Source organism: Vipera berus (assembly GCF_964194415.1).
Source record: "Vipera berus genome assembly, chromosome: 6".
Lineage (NCBI taxonomy): Eukaryota > Metazoa > Chordata > Lepidosauria > Squamata > Viperidae > Vipera > Vipera berus.
Genome location: NC_138208.1, coordinates 14,879,399 through 14,902,187, shown reverse-complemented (window position 1 = coordinate 14,902,187; position 22,789 = coordinate 14,879,399). Strand labels below are relative to the sequence as shown.

The 22,789-nt window shown below is 37.4% G+C and overlaps 1 protein-coding gene across 1 annotated transcript; it reads right to left on the bottom strand.

Annotated features, from left to right (window-relative positions):
* Positions 1-787: 787 nt before the first annotated feature.
* On the bottom strand, positions 788-11,484 carry GTSE1 (G2 and S-phase expressed 1; the record flags this gene model as incomplete). Its single annotated transcript, XM_081330220.1, has 11 exons — positions 788-865; positions 1,116-1,244; positions 1,795-1,978; positions 3,450-3,695; positions 4,638-4,698; positions 4,876-5,211; positions 6,112-6,253; positions 7,409-7,579; positions 8,975-9,587; positions 9,671-9,728; positions 11,427-11,484. 11 exons carry the CDS (start codon positions 11,482-11,484, stop codon positions 788-790), a joined length of 2,076 nt encoding a protein of 691 aa, XP_081186346.1.
* Positions 11,485-22,789: the final 11,305 nt, after the last annotated feature.

Here is a 22,789-nt window from a genome sequence, read left to right as displayed (position 1 = left end):
AGAGGACAAACTTCCCCTACATCTGAGCTGTTGCAATAAGATAATGTGATAACGCTTTTGCTTTTTGCAACTTCTTTATTATTCATGAGGCAAATATCTTTTCTAACATGAATTGTCTTCACAAGTCACTTAGAAATGGAAGATTTGTGTCAACACCCAATTAGCAACAGTTAGTTCTGTTAACTGCAGTTTTTAATGAGACAGAAAGGTGAACATAATTAAAAAACAACCATGATGGAAGGTAGTTTGGGCAGTGTATAGTTCTCTATTGAGTTATTCAAATTAGCTCTGCTAATAACATTTTGGAGAAATCATGAAGTTTTTGCACACTTAGTTGTTCAATATAAAGGAAAAGTCAGATACACACTCTCTCTCTCTCCTGCCATAAATAGAAGTTCTGCATTTAAAAATCTGCCATTCTTATAGAGACTGAATTGTGATTGTCTTCAGAGACTCTTGAATATTTTGCAATAATTATGAAAGTGTGTAATCAATATTTAAAATGCTTAACTTTATTTCAAATATTTGACATCTACAAATTTACTTTTCACAATTTTTAAGCAAATATTTTTATCAGGAAAGATATTTGCTACAATCAAAATTGCTTAAAATATAGAAAAATCATATCTTTTCTATTTTTCCTAGCAGCAATATATCAGCAATTCAAGTTCACAATTTTAATTTCTTATCTTTTTTCCAGTATTAAAACTACTGACCAGTGAAACATTAGTTGATAAACTTTAGAATTTTTTCCAGTTTGAAAACCATTTAAAAATAAAAATAAAAATCAGAATTTCAGAAGAGGTGAATTTTCTTTATTTCCTTCAGGACTTAGTTTCATCAAAGGAGAGTTCAGACCTATTAGCTGCAAGAAGAAAATATATTATTAAAACATTGGCTAAACACAACTGTTACATTCTTGGGAATATAAAGAACCTCATTTGTTAGCAAATTTTCTAATACTACATGCGGTATATATAACATCAGTTATTGCAGAAAGCTTCAAAGATACAGGTTGAATGCCTCTAAATGTAAAATATGTGCAATTAAACTTTTTATCATCAATCCACACTTACATACAAACAGTATTAACAGTGAGATAAAAATAACCTTACCTGCCCTGTAGGTTTCAATGGAGAGGCTTTAGCTATTTCAGGAGTGTTAAAAAGATCAATTAGAGGTTTGTTTTCATATTCCTGGATGGCAACTGGTGTTTTCACTGTTTCATATTCTGTCAACAAGTCCTAGAAAAAAGGGTTTTAAGTGTTCCAATATCATACTCTCAACAATACAGAGTGTCAGGTTACATAACATTTGTCCCCACCTCCCAAAATACAATATCTAAATCTTTGACATTCTGCTGCTCCAACCTTTAGTTTCAGTTCTTGTGTGATCTAATGCAAATTTTCCCCTTAATGAATCATCAGTGTAAATAAAGTTTCCCACCCACCTTTCCTAAAAAAACTGGATCTTAACGGGAATATTTGTGTCAAAGTATTGAAAGGAGGCACCAATGGACTATTAATATAATCAACATTTGGAATAATGGCATTTAAAATCTTCTCAAGAGATACGGATCTCGCTGCACAGCACATTTAAAAGCAAGGCCAACAAAATCCTGTATTACTGAAATACCATAAGAGCCTTCCTAGTGTAAAATATTACCGTAACAGGTACAATATGAGGTGATAGTATCTTTCAAATTCTTTTGAACACAAGCAGCAGTTGCAGCACTAATTTTTTTACTGTAATACATGGTTTGTATTTTGACATGGCAGATAAAACCCAACTTGCCTTCTTAGCTAGTATTACTTCTGTTGTTTTGCCTTTTTTAGTAGTGTCTTCTTCTATTTCGATAAAAGGTTTATCCGGTGAAAAAGCAAGTGCGATAGGTATAACCTGAGGTGGAGATAAGTCTCCTTCTGTTGAAGATGGGCTTGAAGACATCCATGTCTTGTTCTTAGTCAAATCCCTAGAACTGGACAGGAACAGCAAAAAAGCATTGTTATGCAGAATTCACTTATTTCTACTCAGTATTTGCAATTGTTTCTTCACCCCAATCCCACAGGAAAACAAAATTACATGAAAAATGGACTGTCCTTAAAACTTACGCTAAAATAAATAGTTAAGATACTGTAAGATTTTTGTTTCAATAGGCAATGTATCTTTCATGAAACCCTTAAAACTCATGGATCCAGGTTTCCATTACAGTAATACAGTAAAAAGACAGCTTGACAGTTTCCCTCAGAAATACACTGTTGTGGCAAATACAGAGTTACATCGTATGTACATCATCAGGGAGTCGCCGCCAATAGAAATCATAAGTCTGTATTGTAATAAATCACAGTATATTAATTGATTAGCTGAATAATTCCAATGCATTCAGCTGATGGATACCAGTATGGGGGTCATAGAAAACCCTGCACTTTTCTGGGGCATGTTTCATGCTTTTCCAGAGCCGGAGAATTCCATATTGAAACCTTGTAGTTTTATCTAGAGTAGCTAACCTAGCAGTTCGAAAGCACGTAAAAATGCAAGTAGAAAAATAGGGACCACTCCGGTGGGAAGGTAACAGCGTTCCGTGCGCCTTTGGCGTCTAGTCATGCCGGCCACATGACCACAGAGACATCCTCAGACAAGCGTTGGCTCTTCGGCTTTGAAACGGAGATGAGCACCGGGCCCTAGAGTCGGAAATGACTAGCACGCACGTGCGGGGGAACCTTTACTTTTACCTTTTAGCTAAACTTGCACTCAACGTTCAACTCAAAATTTGAGCCATAATCCCCTTTGCGAGTAGATAACCAACTTTACAACTTATTTCCTGCCTTTATTTTTTTTTACAAATAACTTAAGATGGCAAACATATTCAACACGTTTTTCTTGTCCTATTTTCCCCACAACCCTGTTAGGTGAGCTGGGCTGAGAGAGATTGGCTTTTATAGCTATGGCAGAACTAGAACTCATGATCTCCCACTTTCTAGCCCAGTGCCTTAATCAGTAGACCAAACTGGCTGCGTTATGAATTTGATTAATAAATAATAAATAAAATCTGCACTTTCTGAAATCGGGGATAATGCCTCCTTAAGTAACACCAGCTGCCTGCAATTAGTGCAGGTTCGCATCCCACCAGGCTCAAGGTTGACTCAGCCTTCCATCCTTCCGAGGTAGGTAAAATGAGGACCCAGATTGTTGGGGGCAATTAAGCTGACTTTGTAATAATGCCGCTTGTGGGGTGTGTGAAAGCCCTAATAAGCAGGCATATACATAGAATGAAGGCTACTGCTAAGCTTGTAAGCCGCCCTGAGTCTTCGGAGAAGGGCAGGATATAAATGGAATTAAAATAAATAAAATAAAATAAATAAGCCAGGGGCATATTAATAAACAGTCATTGCAGGAATGGAGGAAAAGGGTAGAAATCTCCACAGTGTTGAGGTTGTTTCTAGACTTACCTAACTCCTATAGTCTTTTTAGAAGACACACTGGAGATGTGACGAAGAGCTAAACAATTAGAGGATGTCATTGTTCTGGGCGCTGTTTTGGGGGTCGGTGTTGGAATTCCTGAGGTATGTCGACCGACAGACATAGGCAATGTAGAATGTCTTCTATCTGGAGTCCGTAAAGGAGGCTTCATAGCAGAGCAGGATTTTAATACAGTTCTTTCTAATTGTTTGACAGGTGGGGAAACTGCAATATTGCTACAAAGATTAAGAAAACATGAGAAGTTTAGAAACCTCACATTACAACTACAAGAGTCCTTATTTTAGTAGCCGATTCATGTTATGTTCAAGATATTTTAAATATTAGGAGGGTAACATATCACAGTGGTTCCAAAAGACATACAGATAGTCCTTGTTTATCCATAGTAATTGGGACCAGGAATTACAACAATAAGCAATGCACTTATAAGGCAGTATGTCAAAGGACCCTACCAACTTATGACTGCAGTTCTGGCAGGTCCAGTTGGGCAAATCCCATGCACTCACAGTATCCCATGGTCACATGATTGCCATTTGCAACCTCCTGCCGGCTTCTTTGCTTGTTAGAAACTGGCAGGAAAGTCGCAAGTAGTGATCACATAATCATGGGATGTTGTGACATTGTAATCATGAGCCATTTGCTGAGTATCCAAATCACAATCATGGAGAGGCTGTGATGGCCACAACTATGAGGACTGCCCTAAGCACCTCTCGTTCAACATCATTGTAAGTTTTAATGGTTGCTGCACAAGTGGTTGGTCAGCAAGGACTACCAGTATTTTGCAGGGTTCCATGTCAGATACTGCCTCCAAACCATGGATAATTAAGATTAACAATTATTTAGTGTAATATTTGAGCTAGCAAGCCTAAAGCTATATTGTGCCTTCCTAATTGCCTAGCCCTCTTATTACCAACCTCAGTTTGAAGTTTCGAACAAGCTTGCAGTCCTCTGCAAATTGCAAGAACAGAACTTACCTAAGTATATGGATATTACAATGCAGGATAGCTTGACAGCGTCTTTGTTAAGTTTTCACAGGAAATTAAACAATATGGATTCTATCAACACCCAAAACACAGTTTCTAATCAACTGTGTTACAGAACAGTTCAGTGAACATTAACGATTGCAGTGGAAATCATTAGCTATCATCATATAGAAATACCTTTCAATATTGCTACCAGATAACACTGGATTTGATTGCAATACTCTGGCGGCTTCATTTTCTGAAAATACATGTAAGCAGAAAATACAGTTGAAGCATATTAATTTTCTTAGACACATAAGTATTCAACTGCTTAATTTAATCCTTTAAGGCCTGCATATACAACAGCATGTTGAGCACAGAATCAACACTCTCCGGAAGTTAGCATAATTTAATGCATTAAGAGCAATTTCCTTACCTCGCTTTAAGTTTGGAGCTGCTGTTTTAGAGTTTAGTTTAAGACTTGAACTTGTACTTGCATTTCCTAATGTGTTTTTCGATAGTAATTTCTGAAGTTTACAATCTGAACCTTTCTGCAGATTACTGCTTGCACTTTCAGATGTCAGGGTAGCTTTATATTTGGGTATATTCACGGGATTTCCTTTAGCACATCTGGGTGTGAGTTGTTTTCCAGATGCATCAGAGTGGGCAGCATTCACTGAAAATCCTTTCATAGGTTTAACTATGGAAATCTTGCTTGTTACAGAAGAGCGCCTAGAGATGTCTGCAGGAGCTTTCATAACACTTGTTTTGACTAGGAAATAAGAAGACGGCAGATTGCATTATCATTGTTGTAGCCAAAGCTTTTTTAAAAAAAAAACAGGCACCACTCCCTGCTACAATGACCTTATATTCTGGATGGTAATAAACATATGTCTGTATATGGAATCACAAAAATAATATCATGCGCTTCTGGTGCAAACTGTACCTCTCTCAGTACAGATGTTTGTCATGATGCTGCATGCATGAATGAAAGGAAGAAAATAGATTGAAGCATTCCATAAGTCCTTGGACAGACAGTATTTTATAAGCGATCAGTCTGGTTGGAGCTACTGTACCCCAATATCCTTCACCCAACCTCCTGAAGCAGTGCAGGAGGAGACTACTGTTACAAAGTCATGTAAGAAATTAGGAATACTTCCTTGGTGTGTCGTCCATCTGGGTCAACAGGGTTATTTGTGTCTTAAAATAGCATCTGAACCTAGTTTTTTTTTTACCATGAACATAGAAATCATTTTTAAGACATTACCTATGCAATCAAACCATATGAGTAACTCAGCCTCAGATCTGTATCATTCTTATAGATGCTAATTTGATCCTAACAGATGAGGTTTACTCAGTCACAATGCAGATGAAGATAGAGCAGAGATTTATTATATTTGTCTTTTATGTTCTGATAAATCTACACTCAAGTTTTAACATATTTAAATTTCAGATGTTAACTTCTCATTTTTAAAATGCTGCTAAGGCATTTGTGCTGTTGAAGAATTTACTCAAGAGAAGCATCACTGTCATATTTTGTCTCCTATGAATAGCTGTGGCTCCTGCATTCCCCACTCAGTGTCCAAGTCTGATTATTTGAATATGTTTTCCTTAAGTAACAGTTCCCAGTTCCATACTATGCACTAGAATCAAACGACAATTGAGTAATTACCATTTCCTCTTTTAGGAGAAATTGACAGACTTGAATTCAAACTTGAATTCATGCTGGATATAGAGGAGGAGGAGGAAGATGAAGTATTTCTTCGCATATGAATATTATTAGGAGGTTTCAGTTGTCTTGTCTTCATTTCCAACTGTAAAGACAATGAATGATAAATGAGTTGGCTGTATGCCATAGAAATATAATCAGATATATTGGTCTTACCATTGTGCTTTGAATTTTATCCCCATCAAATTGCAGCTCTCTACCTGGATAATTTCAATTATTAGCACATGCTCATCTCTTCCACTCTATTGTAGCAGGGGTCCCTAACCCATAGTCCACAGTCTGTTGGTGGGCTGCAGCCTGTTGGGAACTTGGCCAAGCAAGCAGCACAGACATGAAACCATGCTCTCTTCCCCTTTCCCGCCACCGGTCCACAGAAAGGTTGGTGAACGCTGCTATATATAGCATAATGGATTTTATTCTGTTTAGTATAAGAAATGAGGCCAAATTACACAGAACTTACTACTTTACAAATTACATTTCTGCATCAATGGAGTTTTTTTTTGCCACATTGATTCATTGCATGGGAGAAAATCTAAAGAGCTTTCAAAAGACACGTCAGTTAAAATGTATTTTTTAAATTACGTTTTTATGTCCCTATCTTACTGATACAGAGATTCTGAGCAGCTTACATTATGATAAAAAGTACTTTCGGATAATAGAAATTCAATTCAATTTTATTATTACAGCCAAAGGCCACCCATAAATCAAACATCCAAATAAAACAAAACTAAACAGAACCATCACCAGAGGGCTTAGCAATACATCACAATCAATGATGCAATCAATGGGTGACCAAGGTCTGCCTAGTTCACAGGTCTGCAACCCGCGGCTCTGGAGCCGCATGCGGCTCTTTCAGCTGTCTCCTGTGGCTCCCAGTCCTCTGACATGTGCAGTCCAAAAAAAAAAAAAGTGGGACTAAAAAAGTTCAACCAATCAATTCAAATATGCAGGGTAGGTGCATATCTCGCCTTGGCTCCACTCTTCAGTCAAACCCTGTTCTGTGCATGCGCGCATGTACGCGCATGTGCACACATTTTTTGCGGCTCCCAGTTTTTGTGAGGGAACCGGTTCTGACTGGCTCTTTCACTGTTTCAGGTTGCTGATCCCTGGCCTAGTTTTACAGGCAGTATATCAAAAACAAGCTATCTTCAGGAAAAAAAGCTATCTTTCAGATAAAATATTGAAATGGCAGATATTTCAACATCCAAATCCAATTAATGATTAATTAAAGAGCATTCACCTTGGTGGGAGTAGGAAGAGTTCTCTTGCTTTGCATGGATGAGCTGGTAGAAAATGACAATTCTCCTGCATCCGAAGCTATGCTTGATTTGTCAGAGAGCAAATCTTCAGATGATCCCATACTATTTGAATAAATCCTGTTGGAAGAACTAGGCAATTGTCCTTGTTTAGGCTGCAAGATTTGGATTTGAAATATTTTTAAAACAAATTATTAGAAACATACCAAAATCTCACATTCTTTCCGTTAAATGAAAACAGTATTGAATAGGTCTGCCATCACACTATGAACCAGACCAACAGTTAAGGGGATCCGATGATGTGTTGTTAGAATGCAAATATTGAAACATTCCAATATTATGAAATCCAATTCATTTATGCTCTCCCTACTCCTCTATGTATACAACTGTCTGAAATACAGTTGAAAATGTAGACTATATTGAAAAGCATTTTTCTCAAGCGATACTGAATAGCGCACACTGAATCAGCGTGAATTCAAAGATGCATTTAAGTCCTAACTTGATGAACATAATGGTGTGACCTGGTCAATCTTTGGGATGACTTTGAATTGAAAAGGCAGGTCTTCTGCTTTGCATTATCTCTTCTTATGAAGACATAGCTCCTGTCTACTGCTGCCCCACTCATAGTGCCATACCAGTTCATATTCAAGGTATGTTTAGATTAAAGCAGAACTAACTACATTCAAGGCCACGGTCTTCCCAGTTGCAATGTATGGCAGTGAAAGTTGGACCATAAGAAAGGCCGAGCGCCAAAGAATTGAGGCCTTCGAGCTATGGTGCTGGAGAAGACTCCTGCGAGTCCCTCGGACTGTAAGGCGATCAAACCGGTCAGTCCTAGAGGAGATCAACCCTGACTGCTCTTTAGAAGGCCAGATCCTGAAGTTGAAACTCAAATACTTTGGCCACCTAATGAGAAGGAAGGAGTCACTGGAGAAGAGCCTAATGCTGGGAAAGATTGAGGGCAAGAGAAGAAGGGGATAACAGAGAATGAGGTGGCTGGATGGCGTGAGCTTAAATGGACTCCAGAAGATGGTAGAGGACAGGAAGGCCTGGAGGAACGCAGTCCATAGGGTCGCGATGGGTCGGACACGACTTCGCAACTAACAACAACTACATTTCAAGAAATGTGTGGGAGCAGCAAGCCTGTCTCCCTTCCTTGGCATCTATAATGTTTTGCTTCCCCCACCCCCGAAATCTCGAAGTTAAGATTCCATTTCAAATGTCAGGCTAAATGCATTTTTGCAGTAACACCATTAAGTATTTCAATAAGCAATAAATTACACACTAGCCTCAAAATTATGTCTAGCAATACCCATCACTTTAACCTAACATTCTGACCAACTACAGAAATATGCAGACATTTTAGGTTCAAACAATCAGGAGCAAAGAGCCCCGTGCTTTCTCAAAAAAAAAACCAGAAACAGACTTATCAACAAACCCATAGATTTAAATACAAATTGGACAGAAAATTCTGTTCTAATTAGAATTAGATTCTAATACCGTGACACAACTTAAAGCTTAGATATAATGTAAAAGAATTTTTTTTTTACCTCGCCTGCTAAGTAGCTGTTATTCCTAAGTGCAGGTGATGTTTTTACGGTCTGAAATTTGCTTCTTTTTTTAAGGTTTGTGTCATTCTTTGCATGGGCTGAGGATACAGTGTGCATTTTAGGTAGCTTGTCTGTTTCAGCAGGACTTGGTGTGTTGAGACACACTCGGGGAGAACATGGGCCTTCCCTTATTGTAACAGGTTGCCCTAAACGCTTCTGAATCGAAGGCGGCAGTTGACTGCTTGGGCTTTCCCATATACAGTAGGTTTCTCTTCTAGTGGTTGTTGGTGTTTTATCTGTCACTATTTCTTTTTCAAGGATTTTCAGTTTTGACTTTGATTCTTTCACAAACTTTTCAACGGCCTCTGTCTTTTCCCCCCTCAGATGAATAGTATTGTTTTTTTCTGTTTTGTTTCCACTTTTAAGCTGGAAAGCTAGCAAGTGAGCTTCTTTAAATATTTCCACAAATTTATCTCCTGAAGGAGGGCTCCAGGATGGATCATATGTAAGAGATTGAATTTTATTTTGACTCTCTTCGTGGGATTCAAGGCACACAGCTATACATTTTTCTTTATGCCCTACTGGTCCAACAAAAACTTCATCTTCATTTTCACTACGACAGAGAAAAATTGAGTCAGATAACCGCACACTTTACTCTCTGCTCTTAACGCACCTTGATTTTGAAACTAATGTTACCTTGTGGGAGACAGTGAAAGGTCAAAATCAAATTTTTCTTCAGTCAGGAAGTAAAAATCTGAAATTACAATAGAACATCACAGATTGCTACTATAACACTTATAATGTTTATTGGAGTTGCCTGATTGGTGATATGGGTGGCATATAAATTTAATAAACATACACCTGGGATTCCCTTTTTTTCTATAGAAGCCAAATTATTATTCTGTAAACCAGAGGTCCCCAACCTTTTGGGCACCAGGGACTGGTTCTGTGGAGAGAGGTTTTTCTGCGGACTGGAGGGTGCGTGGTTTTGTGTATTGCCTGCATCCCACGAATGGGGTTTTGTTCGTGTGAACCGGTTGCTGGCATGCCGCGGGCTGGTACCGGTCCACAGACCAGAGTTTGGGGACCCCCTGCCGTAAACCTTCAATACATCAATAGTAGCGAGGAGAGATCAGGGCAGAAAAGATTTGGAATTGGTGGCATATGCTTCACAAGGAACTGCTAAGGGGTTGGAGAAGATGACATACTTAATGCTTATTGTACTCATCAGCTTTCCCTTATCAACTGTTAGACTAAACCCTCAATTTAACAAACATTTCCCTATTATCCGCTGAATCAAGGATTTACCATATAGATGAGGTTTCCTTCGCTGACATTCTCTGTAACAATAATTTTGCTCTTTATGTATTTTGAAACAAAACACTGTACAACCTTAATCCTATAATTCAAAATTGATATCTGAAAAGGTCATTCCTTCTATAATCTGTTCAATGTATAAATTAGCTCCAAAATCATTTGGTAAAATGCTTAGGAATCCTTTTTTGATGCAATAACATATCGTGCTATAACAGTATATGCCAAAAACAGGCAATTCAATGACAATATTAAATGTAGTATGAACATTTTTAAAATAGGAAAAGCAAAGAAAGAAGACATTTGTTCTAGCTGAGCCATTCTCTCCAACCAACCTGTAAGAAGTATTCCAATGTTTATTTTAAAAATATTGTGTTTTTATTTATAATTAGTAATTGGTGTGAAAGCTACGTTGATAGAGTTTATAATAAAAAGGTATTTGCTAGCAAGTCAGCTTCTTTTGAATTTGTATCCTAATTTCAAGACAAGAAGGAAGTGTCTGTACATATAGCAAATGGCTCAGTTAAAACATTGGCATTAACAGTAAGTGAATGTAATCATAAGATAAATAAAATTAGCTTTGGTTCTTTTTTTTTTAGGGATTTTAAACACTATACAGGTAGTCCTCAACTTACAACCACAACTGAGCCCAAAATTTATGTTGCTAAATTTGTTAAGTGAGTTTACTCCCATTTTATGACTTTTCTTGCCACATTTCTTAAGTGAATCACTGCAGTTGTTAAATTAATGACACAGTTGTAAAGTGAATCTGGCTTCCCCATTTGCTTGTCATAAGGTTGCAAAAGGTGATCACATGACCCCAGGACACTGCAACTGTCATAAAAGTGAGTCAGTTGCCAAACACCTGAATTTTGATCACATGACCATGGGGATGCTGCAATGTTCCTAAGTGGGAAAAAGTCACTTTTTTTAGCGCCGTTGTAGCTTCAAACGGTCACTAAATGAACTGTTGTAAGTGAAGGACTACCAAAAATTTGCAGGCTGATCAAGAATAGATGTAGTGGGATGTCCTGGCTACAAGGACAAGCTGCAGGAAACTACCCCGTCATGGATCTCTAAAACTATTTCTCTTACCTAATTAGGAAGACACTTTATGACATATTGTTTTAACACCTACCAGTAGAAGGAACTTCTGTTGTTTTACATTCTGAATCCAATGTTTTTCTGTCTTCCATAGTTTCACTGCAAAACAGTTTCACATCTCATGTTAGATATTAAATAATTCAAACTATCATTGTTTTGCCAAAAATTGAGCAGCAATGATAAAAATGGTCAATGAGCGGCTATAATACCAACATATTTCTGTCTTGCACTATACGAAAGTTTAAATATTCTAAACATATTATTAATGGCCCAATTGATTGAAGCTTGGCTCTTCTTCTGTTTAGCATTTACATCCATCATATGTACATCCATCATCCTATTTATTTCTACTGTTTAATCTGACAGCAGTGGTACACTATAGCAAATATCCTGGTTTTGATAGGAAGCCCAAATGTATAAGTATTCCTTTTTCTGCATTTTACAGATAAATTAGAACACATTTTAAGATCTTGAAGCTTTGTATAAGACAGATTAGAGTTTGTTTTTAAGATCTGAATTTTTACACCAAAGAATTTGTCTGTGCTTACTCCCACTAAGAATTTAAAGGTTTAAAGGTTTCTGACCTGGCTGAAATGGCAAAGATTTCGGCTTATTTGAAAGATCATTCGCAAGAATGTTATATTATGGAGTGGGAAAAATGGATTGAATATATTCAGAAGAAATATGGGACTAAAAAGTTTCACTTAGCATTTGAATAAGTCTTCCTTTCTTTTTTTATGTAATATTAATATTGCTTGTAGTTATTTTATATGAGCTAGAGAGTGATAGATTTAAGAATTTATTGTTGGTAGCATATGGATGTTTATGATTGTTCTTTGTTTTTATACCCTGTACTTAGCTCTGGGAAGTGGGGGGGAGGGGGGAAAGGGGGGGAGGGGTAGGGAGGGATAGGTTGGGGAGGGGGAGGGGGGGATTGTTAAAGATAAAATGTATTTTAAAACTTTTAATAAACTTTTTGTAAGGCTTGGGTGAAAAAAAAGAATTTTTGCAGCAAATATAATGGGAATTCTAGCCTCATATAAAGCAATTTATTTTTAAAAAATCTGGGCAGCTGCTGCCATGGAAACTGGAGATTTCAAATATGTTACAACAGTGTAATATTAGGATATCTTTATATATCAGTAAACCTGATTGGGCAATTCAATTTGTGCTACAAATTTAAAAGCATTTTCAGAGAGCAAAGTATAGTGAAAGGTTACAGGTCACTCCTTTATTAACAGTACAATCCTTTAATAGAATATTAAGCAAAGATAGCAAAGCTGATCACGATTTGGCATCATAACATTTAAGATGTATCCTTGCTTAGCTTTTAGATATGGAATAATATTTTCAGGTTAGCTTTTTTCATTGCCTCCCATCTATGTTCTATTTGGAAGAAGTCTTACTGCAGTAAATTGTCTATTTCCTAGCTAAATTCCTTTCTCTTCTCTAGTTTCATTGAAAAATGTGAGATTATAGCATTTGAGAACTAATGCATATGCACAGTTCAAGAAGGCCCTGTCATTTGCTGTGGCTATAAAACCATCAGGAAAGCAAGATCTACTTTCATCTGAAGCCCTTCAGCTTTTTGGATACTCTTACTTGCGTTTCTGTAATTAAGATCTAAAGGATCATCTTAAGAACTTACTTTCAAGCCAATAAAACTTGGTGCTCTGTTAGATAGCAGACCCTTTTAGAACACTATTTTTCAACCCAGGCCACTTTTAAGACGTAGGAACTTCAACTCCCAGAATTCCTCACCCAGGATGGGAATCCAGGAGTTGGAAGTTCACACAACCTAAAGTTACCAAGGTTGGGAAACCCCCGATTTAGAACCTTTCTGGGGTTGAAGCAATGCAACATTTATTTATTATTTATTTATTTTATTATATTTGTATGCCGCCCTTCTCCCGAAGGACTCAAGGCGGTGAACAGGGCACATATAAAATACAAAATACAAAAATTAAAAGAGAATTAAATAGGAGCCCGAGCTAAAACAATAAATAATGATATAAAAAACCCGCAATAAAAACCCCAACATGTTGAGCAATATACAGCAGAGTAAATTTTGCATGGGTCCAAACGGCAAAAAAAAGTCTTTCCCTCGAAAGAGTCAAGTTTGCTCTTTATATCTATAGCGTCTCTAGCGATCAGGTGCCTTGGAAATTGAATAAATAAAAACGGGACAAATCCCACCGCCTTTTGCGGGGTAGGTGACTAAAGATCCCATTATGTTTTCGTGCTCCAATAAACTGCCCTCTGCCACTTTTACATTCCATATCCCGCCCAACCACCCCCCCCCCCAGGCTTTACGTGCGCCCTCACCACCAGACCAGCTACCCCTACAAGGCCCTTCGGTCGGCCGTTCACGAATAAAATGGACACTCCTCGGAGGATGAGCGCCTAGTCCGGTTTTCTTGTCTGAGGTGAGCAAGGTTTCGCTACGGCGCCGCTCGTCGCTTGCACACAGCCCGAAAGCCCCTCAATGTAAACCCCCAACCTCGCAACTAAATTCGAATTCACCTCCGAAAGGAATCGAAGGAAAACTCCGCTCTTCGCCTTCAATTCCATTTGAAATGGCCGCTCAGCCCACCTCTCAACCCGCCTCTTCCATTTCGTTGGCCGATTTAAATAACGTCACAGGCTATTACCCAATTAGAGAGAAAAAAATGAGTTTCCGCCCCGCCTTATCCTGCTTTCGTGCGACGTGGAACTTGTAGTTTTTGCCATTGACCTTCTTTCCTACCAGAGCGGCGCTTAAAATACTTAACGCTCGGAGACCTCTGTAGAAAGACCATAGAGTTTGGAGCGGGGCGGGGGGAGGGAAGTTGCCTTGCCTAACTCTATGGTCCGGCCTTCGATTATAAAGCTAGGGACAAACACAACGAATGACTGTGTCGTCCCCTGCCAAGGTCCCCCTGATTTCAAGTGCTGGCTTCACAAAATTTAGGTTGCTACACTGCTTCCACAAACACGCAGGAACTGGGGAAGGAGGAGGGTTTTGAATAAAAAAAAATACAGCCCATATTTTAGCTTTATGCCTGTTTTCAACATAAGATTAGAATGAAAGAGCACTATGTCATTCTGAATCATTGAACTTGGGACACAATATGTGCTAGAATATATATGGCCACTAGGTACAATCAGTGCCTAGATGCTTTCATGAATTATGTATCAGCTTCATCTTGGAGTCACCTCCCAACGTTTCTTAAGTGCCTTCAAAAAGACTTGTCAACAAAGGTGCAGAAACACTGATTACTCCGATGAAATTTTCTGTAGCTACACCTTAAGTTGAAACAACTTCGTGTTTTCTCTAGAAAGTGTCAAATCAAATATCCTCTGCACCACAGTTAATTTGTTTTTAACATCACCCAAGTCTACATCCCTATTTTTGTTCTGATTGCAGTGTTAATGTTAGCTAGAACAGAACATCAATAGTAGCGAGGAGAGAACACTTATTTTTTTGCTTGGAATGTGAAACTTCAAAAAAAAAATTTCAAAATGTGATTGGGCCACCACCATGAAACCAGATGACTTATGAACAACTTGGCAGGCATATACGACTGTTAGATAGGCCATTGTCAGTCTTCATATCAAAAATCCTCTGCAGCTGATCCGTTCATGCCTCTGGTGCCTCATTCATCTGGGCCCTAACAGAATACCAACTAAGAAATACAGAGCTTGATTATAAAAATAAATGTGGCCTCCTCCAATGTATGGTAAAGGGAATAACATGCAATTTATTGGGAAAGGAAGAAGCATAGTATTTCTATCAAAAAAGAAAAATCCAAAGTAGAGATCTATTTCTCTTTATGGAAATATTTGAATGGATGAATTAAATTAGCAATATTTATAGAGAATAGTCAGGCAGTTTTGTACAATATCTTGGACACCTAAAGCATGTTAAAACAGGAGCACCTGGCTCAATATGTACATAGTTATAGGAACATGTTTATGTTATTTTTATATTTGTCTCTTCCATTCAGCTTTGTCTGATTCTTGGAAACTGCCTGGACAAGTCCCTGCAGTTTTACTGGCAAGGTTTTGCAGAAATTATTTGCCACTGCCTCCTTCCTAGGACTGAGAGAAAGGGACTGGCCCAAGATCACCCAGCTGGCTTTCTGCGTAAAGTGAGACTAGAACTCACCTCACTAGTCTTTAAAAATCTGCCTATTTCCAGCTTAAGAGGAGAGTAACATTGATTTATGGTGGTAAAATGTCAGAAATCTGGTAGTATCTTTTCCAGCTAACAATCATTAAAAACCATAAGGATATATTTTAATAAAATCTGTGAGTTGGAAAAGATGCTATCAGACAATTTTTTTGCCTATTTCCAAGTAATGCAGGTAATTTCACATAATACCTGTTGTCCCCAATTTGGGTCTGAGCCTAGTGCTGAGGCCGATGAAGAACACCAGACACGAGGTATAGGTTTTGTTTCCTTTTATTGAAGTGCTTCAGCAAAAGGGGATCCCAGCCAGCAAAATGCCATAACCCAGAACAAAGGATTTAACAGGCTTTTATACAGTTTTTCAAGGCAGGATATAGAAACATTGTCTAATAGGCATTCTGAAAATTATCTAAAGGGTCCTCTATTCGCTCCATGTCATCCCTATTTCTAAGTCTTAACTAATAAACATTTCAAAAGTTATCTCAAGTATTCTATTGGCTCCGTAAGGTCATTGGCAAAACCTGAGAAAACATAAAAAAATCCAATCATGAAAACTCAAGCAGATGCAGTATTTTATTTTCGATCGAAGTAAGTCCTGGTTGGGAACACAATGTGAACACTGGCAGCCTTGCGTTCAGAAGTGCCACACTTAGAAAGTTAGTAGCATTGCTTTATAAACTTTGTTAGCTAATGGGAATGAGACAACAGAGTCATTACATTATAAAGAAGACATCAATCATTCCTGTACATTCCAATAGTTAGGCTAAACAATTTTTGTTCCAGTTACAGGACCCTTCAGCTCTATTTCAGCCCTATTCCTAAAAGTTAACTAATAGGCATCCAAGAAGACTTTTAGCAAGTCTTCTGTTGGCTCTGTCTTAGCCCTATTCCTTATCTTAGCAATATATCTTGTATGATATGCCTGACAGTCAGCTATTGTTTTCTACATTGAAAGGGGCCCCACCTGTCCCCAATCCCATTTTCTTTATCTGTTATGCGGGCCTTGCAAATACACATCTCCTCCCTTCCGAGTTCATACCATAACCTTGCATTTTTATAGCAAGTGACCCTACAGCAAATGGCCCATCAACCTCAGGGAGAAATAATATTGGAGACTATAACACAATCTTTATATTCTAGGGTGCATATATTTTCTTTTATCCAGATGCAACTGTTGAAAGAAAAATCTTCATCAGGGTCCAGTCCAAGCCGAGAATAAACAACATGAAGACTGCTTCAGAAAGAAGGTTGTAGTTTATTGAAGAACAGAGCCAGACAGAAAGATGGCTGTGGAAAAAAGTGACCACATGGAGCAGAGTGGTGGGCTTTTATATCTTCTGGGGCTCTTGAGGTTGTTTCCTATTCCTGTTTGAGGCTTTGTATTTCCTGTGTCATGTACTTTGACCTGAGTCTGAATGTGCTCTTTTGGTATTGGTGGGTTAATCCTATTATGTCCTGTCTTAGAGTTTGGGTGGGCTATGTAGATTTTAAGGGTCTTTGTCTTCCTAATCTCTTCAGTTTCTAGCTGGAAGCTCCAAGCTTTCCAAAAGGATTATTACATTTGCATTTCTAAAAGCTGGTTTCTGCTGAGTTGTCTGGTTGGGGGGGGGGAGTTTCTGCCTTTTTAAAGATCTTCTCCATTATTCCTTTGGGGAAATATTTTCTGCTTTTTAATATTTCTCAAAATATTTCTTTCTCTGAATTCTTTCCACACAACACTGGTGAAGAAATCCCAAAAGTGATAGTGAAGTGTATGCTTAGTGTCCCGTCCCTACTGGGCATTAATTTAAAATTAACTTGAAGTAATTTATGGTACAGAAACTTCCCACCCAGGACTTCTTCTGGGAGTCCTTGAGATAAGCAGGAAGGATTTGTTTCTTCAAAGCTAGAAATGCAAATGCTTGTATTGGCAGAAAAGCAGTATTCCAAATATATTTTCATTAAGTTTTGAAATAGAATGGTGTCTGCTTCAGTCAAGCTTGCGTCCCTTATTCTACCCCCATCCCCACCCTCCTGCTCTCTTCCTTTTGAAGACACACATGATATACTATAAGTAGGGAGGACTTCTACTATTCCACATTTGGGAATAGATTCAGCAGCTTCTGTTTATAAAGACTGAACAGCCAGTAAGGAAAGAGAACATGAGTGTAATCATGACCTGCAACAGATCCATTGCATTTCCTGGCATTTAATACTATTTACTTGCACAAAACAGCTTTTTTGCTAGTAGTTTCACCAATTAATAGGCCCTTGGCTTTGGAGAAAAACAGGCACAAGAGCCATCAAGAAAGAAATGAATGTTTCTAGGAGGTAAGTGACCTGGGTTCATAATCTGAAAGCAGGAAGCAATTCCATTCTTTACAGATGAGTTTTAGGGACTCTGATAAGGAGCTGTCTTTAGAAATACAGAATAGTTGCAAGCTTTGCCGTGACATTTGCTGGAAGATTAGACTGTGGAAGAATAGGCTGTGAACCATGGAGATTTGAGAACACAGAAGCAGAAGGAATTGAGGGTGTTGGGTGGATTACCAGATTCTTCTGTTTGTGTAAATTTTAGCTAATAACAACTCCTGGAAGGCCAGAATTTGATGGAAATAGGAAAACAGTGTTAAAGATTTTTAATACTTGCATTTTTCTGAGCCTGATGTAAGTGGCAATTTACATTACATTTATTTGGATGCAATGTTTTATTTTAAAACCAAATGTCTATTGTAGCTGATGTAAAATTTTCACATTGTTAATGTGGTGTGCCCATATCCAGTTAAACATTTGAGGAAAGGAGTGGATTGCTAGCTTTCAGATGCTCTTACCCAGAAAGAAGTTGTAACGTACAAAGAAATTAAAAGATGTGGTATAGAGATAAGGATATTTAGGACTGCAACATATGACATTTTCCTCCAGGCCAGAATTGGTCCTGCTGCATGCCATTATTAACTTACCATTTTTAAATAAAATAAAATAAAATAAAATAAATTGAATATTATTGCAGTACATGAGTTATATCATGATTAGCTCGGTGTTTTCTTGTCAGTAAGACAAACCTAGCTTACCTTCTTTCAAGTTACATATTTAGTTTCTCAGTACTGTATAACCTAACTAGCTTCATTATTAGGATGGCCAAGTTGGATAGATGGTGCTATTACTATGATAAAATCAATACAAGTCCATTATAAACAGCTATTCCAATTCTATTTTCCAAGATAAGCAGAACTACTCTTAGACCACTGCTCAAAGTATATTAATCACCTAAACTCAAAATGAAATTAATGAAACATAGTCATAAGATTTTTTTTTCTTTTTTTTTGATTTCAATGTTGACTTACGCTTCCAAGTTCCTTGGTGTAATGGAGAAAGTAAGTTCACACATGTATTTAATCAGACAACAGATATATTTAACAAGATACAATGCATTTGGAGATACTTGTTTTTGTTGCTTTCTCTCCCTTTTTTCTCTCTGTTTGTTAAATAAATAAAAAAACCCCACATGAATAGAGCAGGATTCAGACCACAATGTTATATATGCTTATTTTCCTTCAAGTTTTACTGAATTCAGTGGGATTTATTTCCAGTCAAATTTCCACGTTTAGAATTGAGCTGCATGTATCCAGTCTGCCCATCAATTTTGTCAACTATTTGAAATTCAAATTAAATGCTGATCAGAGAATGAACTGTTGATTTTCCTGTAAAGCAACAATACCTGTATTGCATATAGGCACCAAATATCTGACAAAGACTTTGTGTTTTAAGATTGAAGATTTCCTGGTTGTTTTTGTGGGTGTGTTTTCCAGACAATCCTGTCTCCTGTTAACTCTAGGGACTAATCCTAAATCCTGTTCATTTTGATATTCATCAAGCATCCTTCAGGAGACATGACAGGGAAGGAAATTGCTAATGCTCAGTGTTTTTATTTTGGCAGGATTCACTGTCTTCGTGCTCATCGGCCTAAACCATCAGCATACCTTGGAAAGAACTGGCATAATTCTTTTAAATGCAAACACTGGTGTGAAAATGAGCAAACAACAGTCCGCATGCTCTATATGCTGATTGTCATGGTTATTCTTATTGCAGTCTGGGGAGTATGGACAAGGAAAGATAACTGAGCTTAATCTTTTTTTTTTCCTTGAGACTCAAAAACTCAAGACCCTCTTGAAGACAGAAACAAAGGTAGTGTTTTTAAACAGCAATTATTTTTTTCAAATCAGGAATGAAATTAATGGGTTTATACTATTTTCTCAACTTTCTTAAATGTAAAAAGAAAATAATGTAAAAGATTGTTTTGATATAAGTAATACTAATGTGTACAGCACTCTAAAATTAACTATTAAAACAGTTTTGTCAATAATGTTGCTGAATTGGAGATGTCTTTCAGCGTCATCAATGGTCTTGAATTGCATTTCAGGCACCAAAGTATGGACACGATCATTAGGAAAGAATTGAGGTGGTAGGTTGACTATGCAGGTGGTAGGTCCAATTCAATATTCAATAAAATGCATCCTGTACAGGCTTTACTGATTATTACTCTCATTAATTAGACTATGCCCTCTAAGGTTAAATTGGAGTTATTTAAAAAATGGGTAATTAAAAATAATACTATGATCTTTCTCCATACTATATAATGTTAATAGAAAATTGCATAACTTGAATCTGAACCCGTATAGCGGTTTATGTTATTTCATTTATAGCTAAGTGTGTAGCACGATTTTTACCTCAGAAAACTGAGATCCAGTAATGCTAATCTTTAACTCATGCAGTTATTGGCCATCATGGCAAATGGCCATCCTGATTAAAGAAAACAAAGATAGTACTGTAGTCCACATTATCTGGAGGGCATTAGGAAGCAGAAAGAAGCTACAGTGACATTTTTGGGTTTCTTCAACTAATATGGGAAAAGACTCCAGGAGACCTGCCATTTACCTAACCATTGGCATTTAGAACATTTTTGTCCTCTCCCTTTTATTTTCAACATGAATGTAACACTTGCCTATAATACTGAGGGACTGGAAAGGTCAATTAATTAGCATTAGAAAAATTGTCTGAGTTCCTATGGTAAAGGTTATGTTTAAGCATGTGATTATTGTAGTATTGTTTCTTTTCTAGAGGATTACCATTTATTGCCCAAGATTTATTCAGAGGCCAATAACACATGACACCAGATTTCCTAAATTCCATGACCTACTGAAGATAAAATTATGAATCTCATTATCCAGTTAATATGGTCAATATGCAGGCTGACTAAGGATTGTGAGAATTGTAGTACAAGATATCTAGAACATACCAGGTTAGGGGTGGTTATTACCAGGAGGTTTAACATTCTGTTTTCCTAAAATCATAGAACTGTAGAGTTGAAAGGGTCCACAATGTTCATGTAGCCCAGGGTTTCTGAGCTTTGTCATTTTTAAGATGTGTAGACTTCAACTCCTAGTATTTTACATCTCTTAGAGTTGCCAAGTTTGAGAAACACTGATATGGTCTCACCCTCTGCAATAAAGTATGCAGAAAAATGTCCCGCCTCTTATAAACTTCCAAAAATAGAGAACCCACAACATCCGTAGGCACACTGTTCCATATTGTACAAATTTTGTCAGAAAGCTGTTCCTTATTTTTAAATAAAGTCTAGTTATCAGCAACCTGTACCTGATTTTTCTTAGATTTTTTTTATCACCCCGGAAAAAGTGTTTCTGACCATCATCCCTATAACCCTAGGAAGTTCTTACTTTCTGGCAAGAAATAACGGAAAGCTGTGTCCAACACATCTGGGAACATTGGATTGGGTGAGTTTGATTTAAAGTTTGTAGGTTGCTTAAAAACTAATAATGGTGGGCTTTACCAACCACAAGTTTTCCATTATGCTAGAAAGCATGGCCAGAAATTTTGAGTTTTTGCAGGGCCCCCCCCCAGCCTAGAATGAGATCTAAGACCTCCAAAAGTTGTCATGAATTTATAGCTGAAGAAAATGGCTGTGTGTTTAATTAAATTAATTAGAAGTACTTAATTCAAATCTAAATGAAATTAAGCTGAGTTTGTAATTTGGCCTATCAAGTCAACTGTAGTTCGTGGCCAACAAAATAGTTTATAGTTATGACCAGTTGACCACAAAGACTGTATGAATTGGAGAATATTCGCTGATTTCCTGTTATTTATAAATTTTTCACATTTTTGAACCACCCACCTCCCTCCCAGATGCTGTGTTATTAACTTGGCCTCCAAGGTATGCAGAGCCAAAAGAGGCACCAAATGAGTGCTATCCACTTTGTAGGTGCTTCAAAAACTCATTTCACCTCCTAAAACATCTAAAATGATGGGAATTTTTATTTAGTATAACTCAGCTGCTGGACTGCTGCTGCAAATTGAATTGTGAAGGGATTTCTTTTGTGTGTGGTTTTTATGCAGGGATTCCCTGAGACCTGAACATTTATATTTCAGTATTAAAAGGCAGAGAAAGGCTGCCTTAACTACTACTTCATACTAGAAGCTGCAGATCTCAGGAGTTTTTACCAACACACAAGCTGGACTTTCATTCTAAAGTTTTTAAAAAACCATCCAGGCTCAGTTCCTCTCTTAATGTATTCCACCTCTAAGGGTAAAATTGATGAAGCATTCCCAAAGTTACAACACATTAGTTTATGTTCACTGGGCTCAAGCCATTTTTCATTTATGTTCAAAAAAGGATATAATTTAAACGTACCTGCTCACCACCAGTTAAAGTTACCAAAAATAGCATCTTCATTTCAGCCAGCAAGACGAATGATATATTCCATGTGCCATTTCTTTGTCAGGCAATGAAAACAAATCTTTAATTTTCCATGATAAAAATGTGCTACCAAGACTGAGTTGCGTTCAAAGCTCTATATCCTTTTCTCATCCATTTCTAGTTATCATTCTTTCTTGCTCAACAAGCTTTTTAAAAGGTAACTTGTCTAAAAAAAACCCTGTAAAACCAAACTTTTGCCTGTTGCCTTTTTCATGTTGCCTAATCCTTCATAAGAAAATCTTGCAAATATCATAATCTTAACGCAGTTGTAAGGTACTAGGCTAGAACCATGGAGACACAAGTTCAAATCCTCTGTTGGAAAGCTGGGTAGTACCCAAATGTATTTTGTACTAATCCTTTTTTATTTGTTTTTCAACAAGTGGCTTATGTTTCAGATTTTATGGCAATCACATACATATTGTTCTCAGCTTCTCAAACATCCCTAAGCAATAAAGAAAATTCAACACACTTTAGG